We start from the raw sequence: 21,794 nt of genomic DNA, 5'->3' as shown, positions 1-21,794 counted from the left end.
GGGTATATACTGATCACTATTATATATCCTGATACATATAGATCTATAGGGGTATATACTGATCACTATTATATATCCTGATACATATAGAGCTATAGGGGTATATACTGATCACTATTATATATCCTGATACATATAGATCTATAGGGGTATATACTAATCACTATTATATATCCTGATACATATAGAGCTATAGGGGTATATACTGATCACTATTATATATCCTGATACATATAGAGCTATAGGGGTATATACTGATCACTATTATATATATATAGAGCTATAGGGGTATATACTGATCACTATTATATATCCTAATATACATATAGATCTATAGGGGTATATACTGATCACTATTATATATCCTGATACATATAGAGCTATAGGGGTATATACTGATCACTATTATATATCCTGATACATATAGATCTATAGGGGTGTATACTGATCACTATTATATATCCTGATACATATAGGGGTATATACTGATCACTATATTATATCCTGGTATATATAGAGCTATAGGGGTATATACTGATCACTATTATATATCCTGATACATATAGAGCTATAGGGGTATATACTGATCACTATTATACATATGGAGCTATAGGGGTATATACTGATCACTATTATATATCCTGATATACATATAGAGCTATAGAGGTATATACTGATCACTATTATATATCCTGATACATATGGAGCTATAGGGGTATATACTGATCACTATATTATATCCTGATACATATAGTGCTATAGGGGTATATACTGATCACTATTATATATCCTGATACATATAGAGCTATAGGGGTATATACTGATCACTATTATATACCCTGATACATATAGGGGTATATACTGATCACTATTATATATCCTGATACATATAGAGCTATAGGGGTATATACTCATCACTATTATATATCCTGATACATATAGAGCTATAGGGGTATATACTGATCACTATTATATATCCTGATACATATAGAGCTATAGAGGTATATACTGATCACTATTATATATCCTGATACATATGGAGCTATAGGGGTATATACTGATCACTATTATATACCCTGATACATATAGGGGTATATACTGATCACTATTATATATCCTGATACATATAGAGCTATAGGGGTATATACTGATCACTATTATATATCCTGATACATATAGAGCTATAGGGGTATATACTGATCACTATTATATATCCTGATACATATAGAGCTATAGGGGTATATACTGATCACTATTATATATCCTGATACATATAGAGCTATAGGGGTATATACTAATCACTATTATATATCCTGATACATATAGAGCTATAGTGGTATATACTGATCACTATTATATATCCTGATATATATAGATCTATAGGGGTATATACTGATCACTATTATATATATATAGAGCTATAGGGGTATATACTGATCACTATTATATATATATAGAGCTATAGGGGTATATACTGATCACTATTATACATATGGAGCTATAGGGGTATATATTGATCACTATATTATATCCTGATACATATAGAGCTATAGGGGTATATACTGATCACTATTATATATCCTGATATACATATAGAGCTATAGGGGTATATACTGATCACTATTATATATCCTGATACATATAGATCTATAGGGGTATATACTGATCACTATTATATATCCTGATACATATAGGGGTATATACTGATCACTATTATATATCCTGATACATATAGATCTATAGGGGTATATACTGATCACTATTATATATCCTGATACATATAGAGCTATAGGGGTATATACTGATCACTATTATATATCCTGATATACATATAGAGCTATAGGGGTATATACTGATCACTATTATATATCCTGATATACATATAGAGCTATAGGAGTATATACTGATCACTATTATATATCCTGATACATATAGATCTATAGGGGTATATACTGATCACTATTATATATCCTGATACATATAGAGCTATAGGGGTATATACTGATCACTATTATATATCCTGATACATATAGAGCTATAGGGGTATATACTGATCACTATTATATATCCTGATACATATAGATCTATAGGGGTATATACTGATCACTATTATATATCCTGATACATATAGATCTATAGGGGTATATACTGATCACTATTATATATCCTGATACATATAGATCTATAGGGGTATATACTGATCACTATTATATATCCTGATACATATAGAGCTATAGGGGTATATACTGATCACTATTATATATCCTGATACATATAGATCTATAGGGGTATATACTGATCACTATTATATATCCTGATACATATAGAGCTATAGGGGTATATACTGATCACTATTATATATCCTGATACATATAGAGCTATAGGGGTATATACTGATCACTATTATATATCCTGATACATATAGATCTATAGGGGTATATACTGATCACTATTATATATCCTGATACATATAGATCTATAGGGGTATATACTGATCACTATTATATATCCTGATACATATAGATCTATAGGGGTATATACTGATCACTATTATATATCCTGATACATATAGAGCTATAGGGGTATATACTGATCACTAATATATATATATATATATATATATATATATATATATAGAGCTATAGAGGTATATACTGATCACTATATTATATCCTGATACATATAGAGCTATAGGGGTATATACTGATCACTATTATATATCCTGACACATATAGATCTATAGGGGTATATACTGATCACTATTATATATCCTGATACATATAGAGCTATAGGGGTATATACTGATCACTATTATATATCCTGATACATATAGAGCTATAGGGGTATATACTGATCACTATTATATATCCTGATACATATAGATCTATAGGGGTATATAATGATCACTATTATATATCCTGATACATATAGAGCTATAGGGGTATATACTGATCACTAATATATATATATATATATATATATATATATATATATATAGAGCTATAGAGGTATATACTGATCACTATATTATATCCTGATACATATAGAGCTATAGGGGTATATACTGATCACTATTATACATCCTGATATACATATAGAGCTATAGGGGTATATACTGATCACTATTATATATCCTGATATACATATAGATCTATAGGGGTATATACTGATCACTATTATATATCCTGATACATATAGATCTATAGGGGTATATACTGATCACTATTATATATCCTGATACATATAGAGCTATAGGGGTATATACTGATCACTATTATATATCCTGATACATATAGAGCTATAGGGGTATATACTGATCACTATTATATATCCTGATACATATAGATCTATAGGGGTATATACTGATCACTATTATATACCCTGATACATATAGAGCTATAGTGGTATATACTGATCACTATTATATATCCTGATATACATATAGAGCTATAGGGGTATATACTGATCACTATTATATACCCTGATACATATAGGGGTATATACTGATCACTATTATATATCCTGATATATATAGATCTATAGGGGTATATACTGATCACTATTATATATATATATATAGAGCTATAGGGGTATATACTGATCACTATTATACATATGGAGCTATAGGGGTATATACTGATCACTATTATATATATATAGAGCTATAGGGGTATATACTGATCACTATTATACATATGGAGCTATAGGGGTATATACTGATCACTATTATACATATGGAGCTATAGGGGTATATACTGATCACTATTATATATCCTGATATACATATAGAGCTATAGGGGTATATACTGATCACTATTATATATCCTGATATACATATAGAGCTATAGGAGTATATACTGGTCACTATTATATATCCTGATACATATAGAGCTATAGGGGTATATACTGATCACTATTATATATCCTGATACATATAGATCTATAGGGGTATATACTGATCTCTATTATATATCCTGATACATATAGATCTATAGGGGTATATACTGATCACTATTATATATCCTGATACATATAGAGCTATAGGGGTATATACTGATCACTAATATATATATATATATATATATATATATATAGAGCTATAGGGGTATATACTGATCACTATTATATATCCTGATACATATAGATCTATAGGGGTATATACTGATCACTATTATATATCCTGATACATATAGAGCTATAGGGGTATATACTGATCACTATTATATATCCTGATACATATAGAGCTATAGGGGTATATACTGATCACTATTATATATCCTGATACATATAGGGCTATAGGGGTATATACTGATCACTATTATATATCCTGATACATATAGAGCTATAGGGGTATATACTGATCACTATTATATATCCTGATTAGTGATGAGCGAGTATGCTGGTCTGAGCTTGGTACTGGATGGAGTATTGGGGTACTGGATGGAGTATTGGGGTACTGGATGGAGTATTAGGTTACTGGATGGAGTATTAGGGTGCTGGATGGAGTATTAGGGTACTGGATGGAGTATTGGGGTACTGGATGGAGTATTGGGGTACTGGATGGAGTATTGGGGTACTGGATGGAGTATTGGGGTACTGGATGGAGTATTAGGGTACTGGATGGAGTATTGGGGTACTGGATGGAGTATTGGGGTACTGGATGGAGTATTGGGGTACTTGATCTAGTATTAGGGTACTCCATGGTTCTCATTACTCGGAGGAACATCTCACAATACTCGAGGAAATCTCATCATCCGTTTCCTGTAAGTTTGGGCGCTATTTCTCAGCCAATAAACATGCAGGAGACTCTTTGGTGCATCCTGTGATCACGTGGGACCCATCCATGTGGATAGCAGTGATTGGTTGGCCAGATCACATGACCCTGCCATATAAAACTCGGTGCCGGCAGTGCTGGCTTCAGACGCATGCTGTGAGAGATCAGGGAGAGAGCTGCTGCTGGTCAGGGAGAGTGTCAGTGTAGGATATAGCCTTCCAGTAGGCAGGGTATATACCAGCAATACAAACACACAGACCTTTTATTATTACTATTACTATAGACTGCTGGCTGGGAGTTGTAGTGCTGCTGCCGCGATGTAACCAGCACACTGTGGTGAGCGGCTGCTGGCAGAAAGGGGGCATTAGGTGTTGTATACAGACCCCTAAGAAGGGCTCAGTGTAATGTTTTATGATTTTGTGGCTGGTGGTCCTGGTGTACTACACTACATTGTTGGGATTGCTGGGATTTGTAGTACACCTGCATAAAACTTCACTGCTCATTGTAAAGGGGGTGTCCCAGCATGTATCTAGGTCCAGCCGCCACTACCAGATTGCACCGTACAGCCCCCCCAAACCCAGTTGGACCACCAGTATATTTCCAGATTTCTGTATTTCATACACAAGGCCTATCTAAGCTCCATACTGTGCAGTGTCCATAAAATGGTGACCCCCAGGGGGAAGGGTCAAGGGTGAGGGGTTCCAAGTGACGCCGTTGCCGGAGGCCGTGGTTCAGGTCAGGGTGACACAGCAGCACCTGTTGAGGAGGTCACACCGCAGACATCCACTCCATAGCTTCTTCACCCAACTTACGGGGTCTCATGGTAGACCGATATTGAAACCGCAGCAGTGTGAACAGGTGCTGACGTGGATAGCGGATAATGTGTCCAGTAACTTCTCCACCACCCAGTCTTCCACGCAGTCCACCCACGCTACCAAAGGGAGAGGAACCCTTGCTCCATTAGCTCAGCCTCCTCCCCACAGCCTGGCCCCTCCATCCACCACCACCACCAGGAACTCTTTTCTGGACCCTTCCCTGAGTCTGAGCAACCGGTGCAGTCGATCTGTCCTGATGCCCAAACTATGCAGCTCAGGCAGTCAGTGGGTGATGAGTAGGGACTTGTAAGCGGGGTTGGAAGAGGCGTCTGATGATGACGATGAGACCCGGTTGTCAGACAGTGAGGTTGTTGTCATGGATGTAAGTCAGAGTGAGGAGGAGAGTGAGGAGACGGTGGATGAGGACGAGGTGACTGACCCGAGCTGGGTGGATAAGCCTAGTGAAGACCGTGCTTCTGAGGGGAGGCAAGTTCACCCGCAGGACCGGTTGGAAGAGGAAGAGGGGTGGGCAGAGGGAGAGGCAGGGGCCGAGGCAGGGGCAGAGGGAGAGGCAGGGGCAGAGGGAGAGGCAGGGGCAGAGGGAGAGGCAGGGGCAGAGGCAGGGGCAGAGGGAGAGGCAGGGGCAGAGGGAGAGGCAGGGGCAGAGGGAGAGGCAGGGGCAGAGGGAGAGGCAGGGGCAGAGCGAGTAGATCAGCAACTGTTTCATGGAGTCAAACTCCCGTGGCCAGGGCTAGATGTTCCCAAGTCTGGAGGAAGAAAGTGCGGATGACCGACGGACTGTAGTGTGCAACGTGTGCCCCGCCAGGATCAGCAGGGGAGCCACCACTACCAGCCTAACCACTACCAGCATGCGCAGGCATATGAGGGCTAAACACCCCACTCAGTGGAACCAAGGCCGTTCAGTGACTGCCAGTCGCACCCCTGCTCCTTCCCCTGTGTCACGTGCTGCTCTGTCAGTCCCCCCCCCAGGCCCCAGGCACGAGGGCCTCCCGCCCTACACGCACCCCTTTACCTCCACTATGCCCCACACGCTCCAGCAAGGTGTCCAAGCGCAGCGTTCACCTGTCCCTGCAGCAGACATAAGCACATAAGCGCAAATACACGGCCACTCACCCGCATGCACAAACCCTAAATGTGCACATAGGCAAACTGCTGAGCCTGGAGATGCTGCCCTATCGGCTGGTAGAGACATAGGCTTTTAGGAACCTCATGGCGGTGGCTGTCCCTCGGTACTCTGTCCCCATCCGCCACTACTTTTCACGGTGTGCCGTCCCAGCCCTACACCAGCACGTGTCGGATAACATCATCCATGCCATGACCAACGCGGTCAGCGACAAGGTCCACCTAACCAAGGACACGTGGACAAGTGCTGGCGGGCAGGAACACTATATCTCCCTGACGGCACATTGGGTCAACTTGGACCCTGGTTCAGCTCATGTGCTGCCCACACCGAGGATTGCGGGGCCTACCTCGGTCTCTCATGAGTTGTACTACTCTTTCTCCTCCTCTTCTTCCTCCTCCTCTCTATTACCCTTCATAAGCACGTCTCCTCCATCTCGTAGCATCAGCAGTGCAGTGGGTAAGCGCCAACAGGCGGTGTTGAAACTGCTGAGCTTAGGCGACAAGAGGCACACCGCCCAGGAGCTGTTGCAGGACATCACGGTGCAGTCAGATCTTTGGCTCGTGCCTCAAACCAGGCATGGTTGTGTGTGACAACGGGCAAAACCTGGTGGCGGCTTGGTAACTCGGCAGCCTTACACATGTACCATGCCTGGCCCACATGTTCAACCTAGTGGTGCAGCGGTTCCTTAAGACCTACCCCAATTTGGTGCGGCGCATCTGTGCGCATTTCCGCAAGTCAACCACGGATGCTGCCACCCTTAGGGCAGTGCAAGGGCGCTTGCAACTGCCGGGTCACAGACTGCTGTGCGACGTGCCCACGAGGTGGAGTTCCACCTTCCAGATGGTAGCCAGGGTGAGTGGTATGGTTGTCACTGCACTAAGGACTGTCTCTATGGGTAGTATATATGGATAAGGATATTGGTTTTGTATTTGTTTTGCTCACCATTTCATATAACATTGTTTAGATATATGCCCAGTGCTTTGTCTATATAGATTAACAACACTATATACTTTATATACTTTGTATTGTGAATATATATCGTGTTTTTCTATCTACTACCACCAATTCCTTTGGGGATCTGTTTATGTATCAGCTCCTATACTGTTTTTAAAGTGTTTTGTATATAATTTTTCTACATATATGTGAATAAAAGAAAAAACATATATTTCTTTACATCTGGTCCTGCATTTGTTTTTTGGTGGATTTATTCCACCTTCTTTTTGGTTTGGTATATAGGGTTTACCAGCAACGCAGAGCCATTGTGGAATGCCAGATATCAACCTCGGTAAGAAGCGGTAGTCAGGTCAGTCAGCTACCTCAAATCCACAATGAGGAGTGGACGTGGATGTCTGCTATCTGTCAGGTACTGGGCCCCTTTGAGGAGTCAATACAGAGGGTCAGCGGAGATGCCGCCATCATTAGCCTCACCATCCCGCTGCTGTGTCTGCTCCAAACCTCCCTGCTCAGCCTGAAGTCTGAGACTTTGCCTTCGTCTCAGGAGACGGGTGAGGAACAGCCGCCGCTAGATATCCCTGCCCTGTCCCTGATGTCAGTTTCTCACCACGGAGTAGAGGATGAGGAGGATGAAGAAGAAGAGGAGCAGACTGCTGCCACCACTGAAGGAGAATACCCATGCTCAATCCTTAGTTGTTCAGCGTGTATGGCCTGAAGAGGAGGAATTGGTGGAGGAGGAGGAGGAAATTGAGGCTAGTGAGGAGAGAGAGTTCTTGCATGTTGGGACCCTGGCGCACATGGCTGACTTTGTTAGGCTGTCTTTCCTGTGACCTTCGGGGTAAAAAAAATTTTGACAACACAGATTACTGGGTGTTCCCCCTCCTGGACCCTCGGTACAAACAGAACTTTCCCACTCTCATTCCTGCCGAGGAACGCAGTATGAGAGGGAATCAATATCAACAGGCCCTGGTGCAGAAGCTGAAAATGTACTTCCCATCTGACACCACTAGCGCCAGAGGACGTTGTTCTGTGGGCCAAAGAGCGGGGGAGAGGAGCGGTGGAGCCGGCAGCTTGTCAAGGGGCAGGGGAACACTCTCCAAGGCCTTTGACAGTTTCATGGCATCCCAGCAAGACTATGTCAACCGTCCCCAGTCTAGACAGAGTAGGGGGGAAGCCCTTAGGAAGATGGTGAGGGAATACCTTGCTGACCATACCAACGTCCTTCCTGATCACTCTGCTTCCTACAACTACTGGGTTTCAAAGCTGGATACGTGGCCCCAACTGGCGCTTTATGCCTTGGAGGTGCTGGCCTGCCCTGCCGCTAGCGTGTTGGCAGAGCGGGTCTTCAGTGCAGCCGGTGCCATCATCACTGATAAGCGCACCTGCCTGTCAACTGACAGCGCTGACAGGCTGACATTTATAAAAATGAACAAAGCCTGGATTTCACCTAAATTCAACTGTTCACCCGGGGAAAGCAGCTCAACATGAAGATTCTTGGTATTTCCTGCCCTCCTCCTCCTCCTGTTCCTCCTCTTCCTTCAATTCTCAGCCAACTGTCAAGTCTTCTTCCGCCATGCAGGGTCTGGCCTAATTTTTGGGAGGCTCACTTGCTTCCTCACTCACTTTTAATGGTTCTCTGTGAGCTCACTGCCATGCTAGGTCTGGTATAATTTTTGGAAGGCTGACTGGCTACCGCTTCTACCTTGTTCACTCTGTCCTCACCGCCATGCTGTGTCAGGCTGAATTTTTGGCTGGTTCATGATAGGGAACCATTAAAACAGAGGTAGCTTATCATGAACCAGCCAAAAATTAAGCCTGACACAGCATGGCAGTGAAAACATAGGGAACCATTAAAACAGAGGTAGCTTATGTTTTCACTGCCATGCTGTGTCAGGCTGAGTTTTTGGGTGGTCCATATGCCTACCTCTGTTTTAACCAGGCTCTTGCACAGAATTTGGCATAATGGTGCCATTGAGCAGCCTCAGAGGCATGCATACATGCTGCCCCTGCTGTTTCCTGTCCATTTCTGTTGTGTTTCCATCAATTTCTGAGGTTGACAGGTCATGAACCAGCCAAAAATTTAGCCTGACACAGCATGGCGGTGAGGACAGAGTAAACAAGGTAGAAGCGGTAGCCAGTCAGCCTTCCAAAAATTATACCAGACCTAGCATGTCAGTGAGAACACACAGAACCATTAAAAGTGAGTGAGGAAGCAAGTGAGCCTCCCAAAAATTGGAGTGAGTCCAGGGCCTGGGATATTTAGTGGACACGAACCCGGGTGCTGACAGCTAACTGGCTATGCCAGCTGTCAGTCACCATCAAGGGTACACCTGATGCCTCTCGACGTAGTGTGACGTCAGAGCATGGCAGTGAGGACACAGAGAACAATACGTGTTCTCTTGGCGTGTATCTTGGAGATACAATAGATGACCAGACAGACCGGCAAAATTGCACCTGAATTGAAGTCGATTTTTTTTTCCTAACCTTCCATTTAAATTTTAAAATCAAAACATAAAGTGGCCATTACCGGCCTTTAGATGAGGCAGGCGTGGAACCTCACAAAAATTAGACCTGACACAGTAGAGTAAGAGTAAAAAAAAAATATATAACAGCGGGCTGGTTGGCGGGGACGCGATCGGCGGGCCCCCAGCAACCAGTCCCGCTCCTCTGCAGACGTAGTGTGATGTCAGAGCATGGCAGTGAGGACACAGAGAACAATACAGTCTGCTTAAGAGGCCCCAGAATTTGATCAAATACACTTTCAATCCTTTAAACAGTCTCTAAGAGACGGCAAGTGCGGTAGCCTGTGTATTAAAAAGACCTGGTCAATCCTGCCTTCAAAACGGCTAAAACATCCAAGGAAGGTAGAAGGTGCTGGTGAAAGGACGGCAGAGGACACCCTTAAGATAAGATGACATCCACAGATTATATGGTTTAAATTGGACAATACAAGGAAGGTAAATTGAATTAGATTTTGAATTTGACTGTAGCAGTTGGGGTAACATTCCCTGCATCATGTGACTCCCCACTTCTCCCCCCACCGCTGTTTTGAGTTTAAATTTGACTTTGAATTTGACTGTAGCAGTTGGGGCAACTTTCCCTGGTTGACTTGTGGAAATGCGCTCAGATGTGCTGCACCTGGGTGAGCAAGTCAGCCACATTGGGGTAGGTTTTAAGGAACCGCACCAACACTAGGTTGAAGATGTGGGCCAGGCATGGTACATGAGTGAGGCTGCTGAGTTGCAGAGCCGCCGCCGCCAGGTTCCGCCCCTTGTCACACGCACCAAGCTCACTGCTAATTACACAGGGCGATACACTACACAGGGCGATACACTACACAGGGCGATACACTACACAGGGCGATACACTACACAGGGCGATACACTACACAGGTAATTAGCAGTAAGCTTGGATATGGCTGCAATAAGAAATAAATAAATACAGTAGAACCTCGGTACTCGAACAAGTCGGTTTTCAAACTAAATTTTCCCCTGAAGTTTTGCTCGGTCTCCGAACAAAACCAGGGGGGTAAGTGTCAGCTGATCATCAGTAAGAGGAGCTTGGGAGCAGTGAGAGGCAGGAGCGGGAGGCTAGGTAAACTTGCTGTTCTGCTCCTGCTCCTGCTCCTCTCAGCTGCGGGGGACACCCTGTAAAGAAGCCGGGATTCCCCTCATTATGATGGGATTCCCCACTTCTTTACAGGGTGTCCCCGGCAGCTGAGAGGAGCAGGAGCGCGGCGGCAAGTTTAAATAGCCGCCCGCTCCTGCCTCTCACTGCGGGGACGCCCTGAAGCCACACTGCACTGACCTGACACTGCACGTCCACCCCGCCAGCACGGAGCTCTTCCTGTATGCGCCCCCCCCCCCCCCCGCAGCCGCACGCATCTGCTGTTCTGCACGCGGCCCCGCTCATCAGCTCCTTAGCCGCTTCCTCCCGCTGCTCCCAGCCACGTCTGCAGGATGAAGGAGAGTCTGCAGGCTGTCAGGCAGGTGCGCTTATTAGTGACTGATGATGCCACCAGCTGCACTGATGACCCCGCTCTGACAACACGCCAGTGGCCGCCCAGCACCTCCAACTCCAATCAGTGACATCCAAGCTGACTAACTGTCCTGTGACAGATGGTGGTATATACTATATAATAGTAATAATATAATACTGAGCACTTCTTAGGGGGGTGTAGGCAACACCTAATGCCCCCTTTCTGCCAGCAGCCGCTCACCACAGTGTGCTGGTGAAATCGTGGTAGCAGCACTACAACTCCCAGCCAGCAGTCTGGAGTCTGACTTTCAGCATAGTGGAGGTGAAGGGGTGGGTGTAAGTTGGGAGGCGCTCGTGCCTGGGGCCTGTGGGATACAATCCAGTAGTGGTTGCACCTATACACACTCTGTGACACCCCATGTACTCTGTGCAAGTAGTTGTGAACTTAGATATGGCTTGAGTAAGAAAGACAGAAATCAGGAAAAATACTTGTGGTCCCACTAGTTTAGGGGGGCTGTACGGTACAATCAGTAGTGGCGGCTGGACCTAGATACACGCTGTGATACCCCCTTCCAATGAGCAGTCAAGTTCTATGCAGGTGTACTACAAATCTCAGCAATACAATGTAGTACACCAGGACCACCAGCCACAAAATCATATAATAGTACTGAGCACTTCTTAGGGGGGTGTATGCAACACCTAATGCCCCCTTTCTGCCAGCAGCCGCTCACCACAGGGTGCTGGTGAAATCGTGGTAGCAGCACTACAACTCCCAGCCAGCAGTCTGTAGTAATTAGAGATGAGACAACTTTTTAAAAGTTCAGTCCGACCGGACTTCCGGATTTTTTTCAGAAAGTTCGATTCGACCGAATTTAGGATTTCATAGTATAAAGCATCTATATGATACGGGGTAGTGTATTTGGTTGAATTTAGGGCTTTACATGTCAGTAACATCGTTATCTTTTCGATATCTCAAAGTACATTTTTTTTTAGTCTTCAATATTCACCATTACAGGGTCTATGGGGGAAACTCACCATTACAGGGTCTATGCGGGAAACTCACCATTACAGGGTCTATGCGGGAAACTCACCATTACAGGGTCTATGCGGGAAACTCACCATTACAGGGTCTATGCAGGAAACTCACCATTACAGGGTCTATGCAGGAAACTCGCCATTACAGGATCTATGGGGGAAACTCCCCATTACAGGGTCTATGCAGGAAACTCACCATTACAGGGTCTATGCAGGAAACTCACCATTACAGGGTCTATGGTGGAAACTCACCATTACAGGGTCTATGGGGGAAACTCACCATTACAGGGTCTATGCAGGAAACTTACCATTACAGGGTCTATGGGGGAAACTCCCCATTACAGGGTCTATGCAGGAAACTCACCATTACAGGGTCTATGCAGGAAACTCACCATTACAGGGTCTATGGGGGAAACTCCCCATTACAGGGTCTATGCAGGAAACTCACCATTACAGGGTCTATGCAGGAAACTCACCATTACAGGGTCTATGCGGGAAAAAGGTCACAAATGCCGTGAAGGAGCAACAGTAGTCATTGGAGGCCAGTACAGGAGCAGCAGTAGCCAATATGGAGGCCAGGCAGGAGCAGCAGTAGTCATTGGAGGCCAGTACAGGAGCAGCAGTAGTAAACAAGGACGCAAGGGCAGACACAGCAGTAGTCAACATGGATACCAGTTAAGGCCCTGTCTGTCACGATAAGACGGATGTGATATACACACACTATCAGAAGGGTCCAAGTATAGAAATTGTCTATATATATATAGCACTTTTTTAAAGACTTATGCTATATACCTGCACCAGGTATTTTAGTATGTCAGGATAAGACGGATGTGATATACACACTATCAGAAGTATAGGATTTGTATATCTGTACTGCACGTTTTGGTTCTGTGCACCCTTTGCTGTCCTATGCCTAATCTATCTATCTTTTGCCCTCTCTATATTTCTCTCTCAATCACTAGATGGTTCTCCTTTCCGCTTTCCTAATCTTTTCTTTCCTACAATATCTTCTCAGTAGTCTGTAGTACACAACAACAGCAGCAGCGTTTTGTCAATGACGAGCTCTGTGCACCGCTAACAGTATGCTTCCCCAGTGTGGTCCCAAAAATGAGGAGAGATGCGAGTGACTTATGTCCAAGGTGTAAAGTACAACATGCAGATTCTGTTCATATGCTCTGGAGGTGCAATGAGATACAGCGTTTTTGGAGAGAGGTGGTGGACTATGTGGGAAATGAAAAAGGCCTAACGGTCCCCTACAATGCACCGACCCCAATTCTGGGTTCTACTTTACACGTTAAGACTAATAGCGCGATGGATTGGAATGGATTAATAGCAGGCTTCAGGGATCACACCTGGTAGGAGAAGTCCATAGGTATGAGGAGGCGAGCTGTCGGGGGAAATGCCATGGTAATAAGACATACCAAAATATATGGTCCCCAGGGGTACAGTGATACCTAGTAGTCCGACATGTAAGATATATAGGAACATCTGAATATCATTCTCTATCCCTCTACGCCTCCATTCTTTATGCCTTTTTTTTTTCTTCTCTTCATTATCCCCTTCGCCTGGGTGGGGGGTGGGGGGCATTGGTTGGGGTGGTAAGGAAAACTAACTCTATATCCTCTTTTAATATGTGTACGCTGATTTGTATTTGGAAAACAAAATATTTTTTTTTTAAAAAAAAGCTTAATTACTTAGTAATCTAACAATTCTTAATCATAAAAAAAACCCTAAAAAAACAAAACAAAACAGTATGCTTCCTCTCTCTCTGTCTACACACACTGCGTGCTGCGGTCATGTGACCACACCTCTTAAAGCAATGCCGTCGTCACACAGATCCCTGCTGACTGGATGTGTTCCGGGCATCATGGGAAAGCGCTTTTCCCGCCCGGAACACTTCCTGCTTTCTAGAATGGCGGCTGCCATTTTAAAAAGCAAGAAAAAAAATAATCGGAGCTGATTTCCAAAAATCTGAACCAGATCCTATACCGGCCAAACCGGTTCGCTCATCTCTAGTAGTAATAGTATTAAAAAAACACTTTTAAGCCCTTACAAGGTCTGTGTGTTTGTATTGCTGGTATATACCCTGCCTACTGGAACGCTATATCCTACACTGACACTCTCCCTGACCAGCAGCAGCTCTCTCCCTGATCTCTCACAGCATGCGTCTGAAGCCAGCACTGCCCCCGCCCAGTTTTATATGGCAGGGTCATCTGATCTGGCCAACCAATCGCTGCTATCGACATGTATGGGTCCCACGTCATCCCAGGATGCACCAAAGAGTCTCCTGCATGTTTATTGGCTGAGAAATAGCGCCCAAACTTACAGGAAACGGATGATGAGATTTCCTCGAGTATCGCGAGATGCTGGTCCGAGTAACGAGAACCATCCAGTACCCCAATACTCCATCGAGTACCAAGCTCGGACCAGTATGCTCGCTCATCACTAGTTACCTGCCACCAGCAGCACCCCCCTCTTATTCCAGGTCACCCCCTTATTACAGGACTTACCTGCCACCAGCAGCGTCACCCCCTTATTCCTGGTCACCCCCTTATTCCAAGACTTACCTGCCACCAGCAGTGTCCCCCCCTTATTATAGGTCCCCCTTATTCCTGGACACCCACTTATTAGCAGCGGGGTATAAGGCTTACCTGCCACCAGCAGCGTCACCCCCTTATTATAGGTCCCCCTTATTCCAGGTCACCCCCTTATTCCAGGACTTACCAGGTCACCCCCTTATTCCAGGACTTACCTGCCACCAGCAGCGTCACCCCCTTATTCCTGGTCACCCCCTTATTCCAGGTCACCCCCTTATTCCAGGACTTACCAGGTCACCCCCTTATTCCAGGACTTACCTGCCACCAGCAGAGTCACCCCTTATTCCTGGTCACCCCCTTATTACAGGTCACCCCCTTATTCCAGGACTTACCTGCCACCAGCAGCGTCACCCCCTTATTCCTGGTCACCCCCTTATTCCAGGTCACCCCCTTATTCCAGGACTTACCTGCCACCAGCAGAGTCACCCCCTTATTCCTGGTCACCCCCTTATTCCTGGTCACCCCTTTATTCCAGGTCACCCCCTTATTACAGGTCACCCCCTTATTAACAGCGGGGTATAAGGCTTACCGGCACCAGCAGCGTCCCCCCTTATTACAGGTCACCCCATTATTCCTGGTCACCCCCTTATTCCAGGACTTACCTGCCACCAGCAGCGTCCCCCCTTATTATAGGTCCCCCTTATACCTGGACACCCCCATTAGCAGCGGGGTATAAGGCTTACCTGCCACCAGCAGCGTCACCCCCTTATTCCTGGTCACCCCCTTATTCCTGGTCACCCCCTTATTCCTGGTCACCCCCTTATTCCTGGTCACCCCCTTATTCCAGGACTTACCTGCCACCAGCAGCGTCACCCCCTTATTACAGGTCACCCCCTTATTCCAGGTCACCCCCTTATTCCAGGACTTACCTGCCACCAGCAGGGTCACCCCCTTATTCCAGGTCACCCCCTTATTCCAGGTCACCCCCTTATTCCAGGTCACCCCCTTATTCCTGGTCACCCCCTTATTCCAGGACTTACCTGCCACCAGCAGGGTCACCCCCTTATTCCTGGTCACCCCCTTATTCCTGGTCACCCCCTTATTCCAGGTCACCCCCTTATTCCAGGTCACCCCCTTATTCCAGGACTTACCTGCCACCAGCAGTGCCCCCCCCTTATTCCTGGTCACCCCCTTATTCCAGGACTTACCTGCCACCAGCAGTGCCCCCCCTTATTCCTGGTCACCCCCTTATTACAGGACTTACCTGCCACCAGCAGGGTCACCCCCTTATTCCAGGTCACCCCCTTATTCCAGGTCACCCCCTTATTCCTGGTCATCCCCTTATTCCAGGACTTACCTGCCACCAGCAGGGTCACCCCCTAATTCCTGGTCACCCCCTTATTCCTAGTCACCCCCTTATTCCTAGTCACCCCCTTATTCCAGGACTTACCTGCCACCAGCAGGGTCACCCCCTTATTCCTGGTCACCCCCTTATTCCTGGTCACCCCCTTATTCCTGGTCACCCCCTTATTCCAGGACTTACCTGCCACCAGCAGCGTCACCCCCTTATTCCTGGTCACCCCCTTATTCCAGGACTTACCTGCCACCAGCAGGGTCACCCCTTATTACAGGTCACCCCTTATTACAGGTCACCCCCTTATTACAGGTCACCCCCTTATTCCAGGACTTACCTGCCACCAGCAGGGTCACCCCCTTATTCCTGGTCACCTCCTTATTCCAGGTCACCCCCTTATTCCAGGACTTACCTGCCACCAGCAGGGTCACCCCCTTATTCCTGGTCACCCCCTTATTCCTGGTCACCCCCTTATTCCTAGTCACCCCCTTATTCCTAGTCACCCCCTTATTCCTAGTCACCCCCTTATTCCAGGACTTACCTGCCACCAGCAGGGTCACCCCCTTATTCCTGGTCACCCCCTTATTCCTGGTCACCCCCTTATTCCTAGTCACCCCCTTATTCCTAGTCACCCCCTTATTCCTAGTCACCCCCTTATTCCTAGTCACCCCCTTATTCCTAGTCACCCCCTTATTCCTAGTCACCCCCTTATTCCTAGTCACCCCCTTATTCCAGGACTTACCTGCCACCAGCAGGGTCACCCCTTATTACAGGTCACCCCTTATTACAGGTCACCCCCTTATTCCTGGTCACCCCCTTATTCCAGGACTTACCTGCCACCAGCAGCGTCACCCCCTTATTCCTGGTCACCCCCTTATTCCTGGTCACCCCCTTATTCCTAGTCACCCCCTTATTCCAGGTCACCCCCTTATTCCAGGTCACCCCCTTATTCCAGGACTTACCTGCCACCAGCAGGGTCACCCCCTTATTCCTGGTCACCCCCTTATTCCTGGTCACCCCCTTATTCCTGGTCACCCCCTTATTCCAGGACTTACCTGCCACCAGCAGGGTCACCCCTTATTACAGGTCACCCCTTATTACAGGTCACCCCCTTATTACAGGTCACCCCCTTATTCCAGGACTTACCTGCCACCAGCAGCGTCACCCCTTATTACAGGTCACCCCCTTATTCCTGGTCACCCCCTTATTCCAGGACTTACCTGCCACCAGCAGGGTCACCCCCTTATTCCTGGTCACCTCCTTATTCCAGGTCACCCCCTTATTCCAGGACTTACCTGCCACCAGCAGGGTCACCCCCTTATTCCTAGTCACCCCCTTATTCCAGGTCACCCCCTTATTCCAGGTCACCCCCTTATTCCAGGTCACCCCCTTATTCCAGGTCACCCCCTTATTCCAGGACTTACCTGCCACCAGCAGGGTCACCCCCTTATTCCTGGTCACCCCCTTATTCCTGGTCACCCCCTTATTCCTGGTCACCCCCTTATTCCAGGACTTACCTGCCACCAGCAGGGTCACCCCTTATTACAGGTCACCCCCTTATTACAGGTCACCCCCTTATTCCAGGACTTACCTGCCACCAGCAGCGTCGCCCCTTATTCCAGGTCACCCCCTTATTCCTGGTCACCCCCTTATTCCAGGACTTACCTGCCACCAGCAGGGTCACCCCCTTATTCCTGGTCACCTCCTTATTCCAGGTCACCCCCTTATTCCAGGACTTACCTGCCACCAGCAGGGTCACCCCCTTATTCCTGGTCACCCCCTTATTCCTGGTCACCCCCTTATTCCTGGTCACCCCCTTATTCCAGGACTTACCTGCCACCAGCAGGGTCACCCCCTTATTCCTGGTCACCCCCTTATTCCTGGTCACCCCCTTATTCCTGGTCACCCCCTTATTCCAGGACTTACCTGCCACCAGCAGGGTCACCCCCTTATTCCTGGTCACCCCCTTATTCCTGGTCACCCCCTTATTCCAGGACTTACCTGCCACCAGCAGGGTCACCCCCTTATTCCTGGTCACCCCCTTATTCCTGGTCACCCCCTTATTCCTGGTCACCCCCTTATTCCAGGACTTACCTGCCACCAGCAGGGTCACCCCCTTATTCCTGGTCACCCCCTTATTCCTGGTCACCCCCTTATTCCTGGTCACCCCCTTATTCCAGGACTTACCTGCCACCAGCAGGGTCACCCCGGCAGAGCGAGTTCTAGCTGATTTAGCTCCGCTGGAAAAGGCTGTGAGACCCAAAATAATTCCAGCAAAGGAGGAGAGGATGGAAAGCAGCATGAAGGCTCGAGTAGCATCCCAGAAAGCTGAAAGAAGAGGAGGAAGGGTTCAGTCCTGAGATACCCCAGGAGGGAGCCCACCCTACATACATCCCCACCAGGAACATCTCACAGCCAGTGGCGGACGTATCGCTTGTACAGCCGGTATGTATGTGGGGGGGGGTCACTGTGGGGCTGCGGCAGACTGCAGTGTCAGGGCCGGATATGTGTGTAGGGGGGGGGGGGGGTCACTGGGGGGCTGCGGCAGACTGCAGTGTCAGGGCCGGATATGTGTGTAGGGGGGGGGGGGGTCACTGTGGGGCTGCGGCAGACTGCTGTGTCAGGGCCGGGATATGTGTGTAGGGGGGGGGGGGGTCACTGTGGGGCTGCGGCAGACTGCAGTGTCAGGGCCGGATATGTGTGTAGGGGGGGGGGGAAGGTCACTGTGGGGCTGCGGCAGACTGCAGTGTCAGGGCCGGGGTGTGTGTAGGGGGGGGGGGTCACTGTGGAGCTGCGGCAGACTGCTGTGTCAGGGCCGGGATATGTGTGTAGGGGGGGGGGGGGTCACTGTGGGGCTGCGGCAGACTGCAGTGTCAGGGCCGGATATGTGTGTAGGGGGGGGGGGAAGGTCACTGTGGGGCTGCGGCAGACTGCTGTGTCAGGGCCGGGATATGTGTGTAGGGGGGGGGGGGGGTCACTGTGGGGCTGCGGCAGACTGCAGTGTCAGGGCCGGATATGTGTGTAGGGGGGGGGGGGAGGTCACTGTGGGGCTGCGGCAGACTGCAGTGTCAGGGCCGGATATGTGTGTGTAGGGGGGGGGGGGGGAAGGTCACTGTGGGGCTGCGGCAGACTGCAGTGTCAGGGCCGGATATGTGTGTAGGGGGGGGGGGGGTCACTGTGGGGCGGCGGCAGACTGCAGTGTCAGGGCCGGATATGTGTGTAGGGGGGGGGGGGGTCACGGTGGGGCTGCGGCAGACTGCAGTGTCAGGGCCGGATATGTGTGTAGGGGGGGGGGGGTCACTGTGGGGCTGCGGCAGACTGCAGTGTCAGGGCCGGATATGTGTGTAGGGGGGGGGGGGGTCACTGTGGGGCTGCGGCAGACTGCAGTGTCAGGGCCGGATATGTGTGTGTGGGGGGGGTCACTGTGGGGCTGCGGCAGACTGCAGTGTCAGGGCCGGATATGTGTGTAGGGGGGGGGGGGTCACTGTGGGGCTGCGGCAGACTGCAGTGTCAGGGCCGGATACGTGTGTAGGGGGGGGGGGGGGGTCACTGTGGGGCTGCGGCAGACTGCAGTGTCAGGGCCGGATATGTGTGTAGGGGGGGGGGGTCACTGTGGGGCTGCGGCAGACTGCAGTGTCAGGGCCGGATATGTGTGTAGGGGGGGGGGGGTCACTGTGGGGCTGCGGCAGACTGCAGTGTCAGGGCCGGATATGTGTGTAGGGGGGGGGGGGGGGGGGGTCACTGTGGGGCTGCGGCAGACTGCAGTGTCAGGGCTGGATATGTGTGTAGGGGGGGGGGGGTCACTGTGGAGCTGCGGCAGACTGCAGTGTCAGGGCCGGATATGTATGGGGGGGGGGGGGGGGGGGTCACTGTGGGGCTGCGGCAGACTGCAGTGTCAGGGCCGGATATGTGTGTAGGGGGGGGGGGGGGTCACTGTGGGGCTGCGGCAGACTGCAGTGTCAGGGCCGGATATGTGTGTTGGGGGGGGAGTCACTGTGGGGCTGCGGCAGACTGCAGTGTCAGGGCCGGATATGTGTGTAGGGGGGGGGGGGGGGGTCACTGTGGGGCTGCGGCAGACTGCAGTGTCAGGGCCGGATATGTGTGTAGGGGGGGGGGGGGTCACTGTGGGGCTGCGGCAGACTGCAGTGTCAGCGCCGGATATGTATGTGGGGGGGGGGGTCACTGTGGGGCTGCGGCAGACTGCAGTGTCAGGGCCGGATATGTGTGTAGGGGGGGGGGGGTCACTGTGGGGCTGCGGCAGACTGCAGTGTCAGGGCCGGATATGTGTGTAGGGGGGGGGGGGGGGGTCACTGTGGGGCTGCGGCAGACTGCAGTGTCAGGGCCGGTGTGTGTGTAGGGGGGGGGGGGTCACTGTGGGGCTGCGGCAGACTGCAGTGTCAGGGCCGGATATGTGTGTAGGGGGGGGGGGGTCACTGTGGGGCTGCGGCAGACTGCAGTGTCAGGGCCGGATATGTGTGTAGGGGGGGGGGGGTCACTGTGGGGCTGCGGCAGACTGCAGTGTCAGGGCCGGATATATGTATGTGGGGGGGGGGTCACTGTGGGGCTGCGGCAGACTGCAGTGTCAGTGCCGGTGTGTGTGTGTAGGGGGGGGGGGGGGGGGGGGTCACTGTGGGGCTGCGGCAGACTGCAGTGTCAGGGCCGGATATATGTATGTGGGGGGGGGTCACTGTGGGGCTGCGGCAGACTGCAGTGTCAGGGCCGGATATGTGTGTAGGGGGGGGGGGGGGGGTCACTGTGGGGCTGCGGCAGACTGCAGTGTCAGGGCCGGATATGTGTGTGTAGGGGGGGGGGGGGTCACTGTGGGGCTGCGGCAGACTGCAGTGTCAGGGCCGGATATGTGTGTAGGGGGGGGGGGGGGGGTCACTGTGGGGCTGCGGCAGACTGCAGTGTCAGGGCCGGATATGTGTGTAGGGGGGGGGTCATTGTGGGGCTGCGGCAGACTGCAGTGTCAGGGCCGGTGTGTGTGTAGGGGGGGGGGGTCACTGTGGGGCTGCGGCAGACTGCAGTGTCAGGGCCAGATATGTGTGTAGGGGGGGGGGGGGGGGGGTCACTGTGGGGCTTGCGGCAGACTGCAGTGTCAGGGCCGGATATGTGTGTAGGGGGGGGTCACTGTGGGGCTGCGGCAGACTGCAGTGTCAGGGCCGGATATGTGTGTAGGGGGGGGGGGGGGGGGGGTCACTGT

General features: G+C 49.1%; 1 protein-coding gene across 1 annotated transcript in view; it reads right to left on the bottom strand.

Moving 5' to 3' along the window:
• LOC138771096 (lens fiber membrane intrinsic protein-like) overlaps nt 1-21,794 on the bottom strand; it is a 53,057-nt gene that overhangs the window by 14,908 nt on the left and 16,355 nt on the right. The window contains exon 2 of the mRNA XM_069950548.1: nt 18,779-18,919. Coding sequence (XP_069806649.1) covers nt 18,779-18,919 — 141 coding nt within the window. The remainder of the gene's footprint in view (nt 1-18,778; nt 18,920-21,794) is intronic.

This window comes from Dendropsophus ebraccatus, chromosome 13 (genome assembly GCF_027789765.1).
Source record: "Dendropsophus ebraccatus isolate aDenEbr1 chromosome 13, aDenEbr1.pat, whole genome shotgun sequence".
In the NCBI taxonomy this organism is placed as follows: domain Eukaryota; kingdom Metazoa; phylum Chordata; class Amphibia; order Anura; family Hylidae; genus Dendropsophus; species Dendropsophus ebraccatus.
Note: the sequence above shows the minus strand (reverse complement) of the source record. Positions and strands in the feature narration are given on the sequence as shown.